Genomic DNA, 6,061 nt, shown 5'->3' on the forward strand with positions numbered 1-6,061 from the left:
CCTAACCCTAACCCTAACCCTAACCCTAACCCTAACCCTAACCCTAACCCTAACCCTAACCCTAACCCTAACCCTAACCCTAACCCTAACCCTAACCCTAACCCTAACCCTAACCCTAACCCTAACCCTAACCCTCGCTGATCCCACGCACACAGCGGTTCGGGTCCGGGTTTTGCTGTCTTATCTCTTTCTTCCACTCCTTCCGCCGGCCGCTTGCCTCGGGGGTTAAACGGGGGGTCTATCTTTTCCCTCTCTCTCTATTCACCCCTTCTCTATTCACCCCTTCTCTATTCACCCCTTCTCTATTCACCCCTTCTCTATTCACCCCTTCTCTATTCACCCCTTCTCTATTCACCCCTTCTCTATTCACCCCTTCTCTGCTTACCTAACTCCCCCTAATCCTTCCTTCAAATACCAGATCCCTAACCCTGTCTTTTGCCTATATCTCCTCTACTCTTCTCTCTAATTTACCCTCCTATTACGCTCCGCGTTCTGTCCAAGTCCCTACTCTATATACGCTTCTATTACGCTCCGCGTTCTATCTAACGCCTCTTCTCGCTTATGACACTAACCGGTTCGCGCTAGCTCTATATCATTTTCTTCTTTTTCTACTCTCTTCTATCTTATAGCTCTACATATTTCCATCTCTCTCTCTCTTTCTCTACTCTCTATAGTCTATCTACTCTAAATCTTAACTATAACTTAAATCTTGTCTATATCTATTTACTACCCTCTATTTCTATTTACTACTATCCACTACCATTCACTACTATTCACTACCATTCACTGCTATTCGCTACTATTCGCTACTATTCGCTACTATTTACTGCTATTCACTACTGCTAATCACTATAACTAACTCCTAACCCTTCTTACTTACCCTCTCTCTATACACTAGCTCTCTAACCCTTACTTAACCCTACCTCTCTATCTCTCCTCTATACACGCGCCTGTTACGCTCCGCGTTCTACCCAAGTCTCTACTCTATATACCCTCCTATTACGCTCCCCGTTCTACCTAAGTCTCTACTCTATATATACTCCTATTATACTCCGCCTTCTGCCTAACTTCACTTCTAATTTGTAACACTAACGGGCTCGGGCCGGGTCTATTTCTTCTTCTTCTTCTTCTTCTTCTTCTTCTTCTTCTTCTTCTTCTTCTTCTTCTACTCTCTTCTCTTATAACACCAACGGCTAAGCTCCGCATATCTCTCTCTCTATGACACCAATAGCTAAGCTCCGCATATCTCTCTCTATCTTCCCCTACCCCTACTAAAAAAGTCTTTTTTACTCCCCTCTATACTCTACTACTTCTTAACTATCCTTAACACAAGTCGTATCGCAACTACCATTGCGTTACTAAACACCTGTCCCCACATCTCTTCTTGACTTCTCTTCCCAAGCCATCCTGCGTATGCCTCATCTCCTATCTCTCCAAACCCTGACTCCCCAATCGTCTGAATCCCCACCCGTGTCAGCCGCGCTGCGTACACCAGCGGTATCACTACATTCGGCCACTGACACCTATTCTCTACACCCTCCCCAGTTGCGCAGTACTTTTGACTGACCCAGCACCGCCGACAGTTGTTCTTTACCGTCCGATCAACAATCTTCCTCCGGAACCTGTCCGCCTCTGCCCCTGACGCCCTCTCCCACGCCTTACACTGCACCGCCCAGTGCTTCTTCCACTGCTCCTCCTCCTTCGTCGCAAACTGCTGCCCTACCACCCAGCAGATAGCACACCTGCCCCGCAGCTCCGTAAACATTGCCTCCACTACCCCCCAACTCCTCTGCCCAACGCTTGTGCTCCTCCACCCACACCTCCTCCCCCTCTCCACACCGGTCACAACACACCGCCCCTATCTCTCTACACCCTACCCCAACCCCATCCAAGTACGAGCTCATCAGCTCCCGCCGGCATCCACTCCCAATCAAAAACGTCCCCATTGCCTGCACCTCAATGTCACCGCTCTCCTGCTCCATTCTCTTCTCCACCTCTCCCTGTTCTACCATCACCACCACCTCAAACTCCTCTCCACCTCGCCCCCCACGCCCACTCGCCTGCGCAAAGTCCGTCATACTCCACGGCATCCCCACATGCAATATGTACACAATCCCCGCGTAGTCTACTCCAGTCCCTAGTGCCGACGTAGCCACAATCAGCCCTCCCTGCTCTACCCACTCCTGCAACCGCTCCCCTCGCTCCTCCACATCAGCGTGATAGTACCCACAGCCGACCTCCTCAGCCATTCGCTCACACTGCGCCTTGCTCAGACAGTACACTACCCCTTTCTGCCCTGACTGCCACAGCTTCTCTGCCCACCGCTTGCACACCACCAACGCCATATCTTCTACTTTCCTACGCGGACACCACGACACAAAGTATCGAGCGTTCGGCCGTGTTGTGCTTGCCCGGATGTACGTCGCGTTGCGCACTAGCATGCTCGCCTCCAGCTCCCCCTCCTGCACCGGCGGCAGCGTTGCTGTCAGCAATACAATCGGGCATCCAAGTAGCCGCAAGTTCTTAACCTTGAGCAGATTGTCCCGCCAGTGCCGTGCTGTGAACAGCAAATGACACTCGTCCACTACCACCCGCTGCAGCAGCCCTTTATCCTTCATCAGCCGAGCATAACCCAAAAAGTTGCCGTTGCTAGTAATATCGCCAGCTACGTCTGCGCTGACAACCACCACGGACGCCGGATTGTTCTCACCATGCTTCCACTCTATGCACTCAACCCCACAGCTACCAATCCGGCTGACCAAGTCCTCAATCAACGCTCGGTACGGCACCACCACCACCGTCACCCCATTCTCCTCAATGCATGCCGGCAGCGTAAACAGCAAGCTCTTGCCCCCTCCTGTCGGGAGTACCACCACCAGCGGCGTCTGCTTATCCAACACCGCGTACAAAGCCTGCTCCTGTTCCATCGAACGGAACCCAACATCCTGCTTCCCCAGCACCTGCTGCAGTGCCCTCTGTACCGCTGCAGCTCGTGCGTCTTCCACCTGAACGGCCTTCTCTTTCGGGACTATCGGCAGCCCTGAGATACTCTCTCGCATCCGCCTTTTCCGCCGTACCCTACCCTCCTCGGCCGTTTCAGCCTGTCCATCTACGCCCAAAAAGCGGTGCCAAGCAGTACTTAGCGCCCGGAACGCATCGATGGACCGCGTGCTGAGATGCTTGACAATATCAATCGAGACGCTGTAGTTGCCCACGCCCATGACCGTCGATCGTGCGTTCTGCAGCTCAATCAAGTCCTCCTCATCCTCATCCACCTCTGCCTCGTCAATCTCGCCAATCTCGTCCTGATACCCCTTCCCAAACGACTCCCCTACCATGACTCGCCCAATCCCAACAGCCGTATGACGGTAGCCTAGCGTGTGCAGCGCTACGCCCAGTCGCTTGCCTGTCTCACGCCTCAGCACCTTCGTCGGTCGATCTGTATTCCATGCCCCTTGCTCGTTGCTCCACACATAGTCGTCCAAGCCACCATTCAGCACGTTCACCACGAGAAACTCTCGAAACCGCTGCAAGTAGCTCAAGTATAGTGCCATAATCTGCCCCACTCGCGGCGGCAGAAAGCGCGGAACCACCTTCGGCTTATCCCACTGAGACTGCGACTTGTGATACCGGACGACAGTCGCCACAGCACCGTCAATAACAAACACATTACGGTCCTGCAGCAGCCCATTGCGGTGTCGTATCGTCACAATCTCGGACCCTCGCGCCGGCTGTCCAGACTCAATGTGCACACAGCCAAGCAGCAGCTCCAAGAACCGATCCATCTGCCGCAGATACTCACGCACCCTTTTGCTTCTCCACCGGCCGTCAGATGTCTGCAGTCGCATGCCTCCCGCTGTGCTCCGCGCCCTTCTCAGCATCCACTCCAGCCCATTCAACAGATTGTTGCCGGGAGTAGTAACAAACGATTTGCCTCGGGTAGTAAATGTAACGTGATCTTCAATTCGTGCAAGATCAATCGAAAAGCGCTCCGCCACATCGTCTACCCAGCACAGCTGCCAAAACTTATCCTCTAGCTCAGCCTCCATGCTCTGAGCCATCTTGCGGAAATGCTCTATCACAATCGGCCGGCCATTAAGATAAAAAATCTTCTTGTCGTTTGACCAGTGTACACTGCCAGCATTACCTTCGTTCAGCGCTGCATGCTTGCCATACGCAAGCAGACTAATCATGACACTCATCGGACTATGCGAGCCGTCTGCCAGATATTTCTGACGCATGTCCAAGAAGTGCTCACGGTCTTCGTCTGTCTGATCGTCGCGCTCAGCTGCCGGTAAAATCTTTTCCACTGCTAGTACTCGAACGCAGTAGACCACGCCAGCAAGTATGTACGAGTAGTTCTTTGCAGTACGCAACCGCTTTGTCTGTGTGTCTATACCCAGCACAGCTAGAAACTGCACTAAGCCACTTGAAAACTCATCTGTGCCGTAACCTGTAAGTATAAATGAAGCTAGTGAGTCTAGCAGAGCATTTGTCTGCGTCGCTGTGTTGCCGTCGCCTAGCGAAAGCCACAGCTGCACTGCCAGCGACTTCTGATTGTCCTTCCACCTAAACAGCTCACGGGCATCCTTCATCTTGTCAGCCGGTGCAGCACTGCGCGGCTGTCGATGCGGCACAACTCCACCGTCACTGCTGTCAACAGTTCCCTCCCTGTCCCTGTCGCCGCACTCGCTGTCGTCATACTCACTCTCTGTGCCAGTATCCTCGCCGCTTGCGCTGTCCACATCAGCGTCCACAGCTCGATCCCTCTGTGCCAGATATTCATCTACCTGACGCTCTTCATCTGCAACGATGCGAAGATAAAAGCAGACAAACCGGATCATGTAGCTAGTGTACGTTGCCTGACTCTCGGGGTTCTGCAGACGCGCCAGCGGCCGCTGATCAATGACGGTCTGCTGCGCACTGCGAAGCCAGCGCCTTGTCTCTAGCCAAAGTGTTGCTAACCCACGCACTGCTCTTTCAATCAGCTCTTCGGTTAGCTTAGCGACCAGCTGCAGCTTTGCTTCGTTGCGGTCGGGCAAGCGGGCCTGATAGCCTAGATGCGCCAGATTTCGGCCCTCTAGCAGCGTCAACCACCCTGTTCTCTTAAACCAGCCCGTTTTGTCAATCTTTGTAGTCTCTGCCATGATTTGCATGTCCTCTTCAAGCTGTTCCTGTACCTTCTGCCATCCAGCGAGTTGTTGCAGAACAATCTCATCATCATCCAGTTTTCCTCCATTTTCAGAATTATCCCCAACACCTAAATTAACTAAAAAATATTTCTGCAGCCCACCACTTCTGAAAAACGTCTGAACTTTGACAGAATCAAAGAGCGTACTTTTCTCTCCCTTCCATGCTTGCTGATGATTTTTTTTTAAATGTTTGCGGATGATACCTCTGTTAATAGTGAGAAATTCACATGTTTTACAGCGAAATCCATCTAGTGGTATCCCCAGCTCTTGAAATGCGCAAGCGGGCTGCTTGGGAAGCTCAACATCCTTTGGGTCGCTTCTTTCGCAGTGCTCAAAGCGTTGTACAATCTCTTTTCGTACTTTAGCGGGCGTTGCATGCTGTTCAAGCAGATGCTTGTCTAGATTTACTACGCCGCTGCAGTGCTGCTTACACACTAGTACACCAAAATCAGCTAGAAAGCAGAGAATATCGTCGCAGTTCTCTACTGAGAGTTCCGGCGGCTTTCTGCATGTGGGTGCGCTACTATCACTGCTTTCTGCGTTCTGTTGTTGTGCGGCCGCACGGGTGTTCCAGACGGGGAGCTCCATTGTAACCCTAACTGTACCCTACCCTACCCTAACCCTAAGCTGAGATAAATATCACTGTACTGCTTTGAAAACTTATATACGTACTAATGCGATATATGCGATAAATTTTTGTATGAGAACTAAGTACTTAATAGTATTGTAGCGTAATGTCTTGGGGGTGGGGTAAATTTCGCGTCTTAGGGGGTGCAAATGGCCCGATTAGTCTACGCAACCCTAACGCTAAGCCTGTTTCAGCCGATTTTCTCGCGGTTCAGACTCCAAACCGCGCCTCATATTGGTTA

General features: G+C 51.8%; 2 protein-coding genes across 2 annotated transcripts; both read right to left on the reverse strand.

The window, feature by feature from the left end:
• Positions 1–2,681: 2,681 nt before the first annotated feature.
• SETTUDRAFT_112015 (uncharacterized protein) lies at positions 2,682–3,554 on the reverse strand (the record flags this gene model as incomplete). Its single annotated transcript, XM_008030516.1, has 1 exon — positions 2,682–3,554. A coding segment is annotated over one exon (873 nt), but the record flags the coding sequence as incomplete, so codon positions are not given.
• A 672-nt stretch (positions 3,555–4,226) lies between these two features.
• SETTUDRAFT_77449 (uncharacterized protein) lies at positions 4,227–4,844 on the reverse strand (the record flags this gene model as incomplete). Its single annotated transcript, XM_008030517.1, has 1 exon — positions 4,227–4,844. A coding segment is annotated over one exon (618 nt), but the record flags the coding sequence as incomplete, so codon positions are not given.
• Between the last annotated feature and the right edge of the window lie 1,217 nt (positions 4,845–6,061).

Source organism: Exserohilum turcica (assembly GCF_000359705.1).
Source record: "Exserohilum turcica Et28A unplaced genomic scaffold SETTUscaffold_47, whole genome shotgun sequence".
Lineage (NCBI taxonomy): Eukaryota > Fungi > Ascomycota > Dothideomycetes > Pleosporales > Pleosporaceae > Exserohilum > Exserohilum turcicum.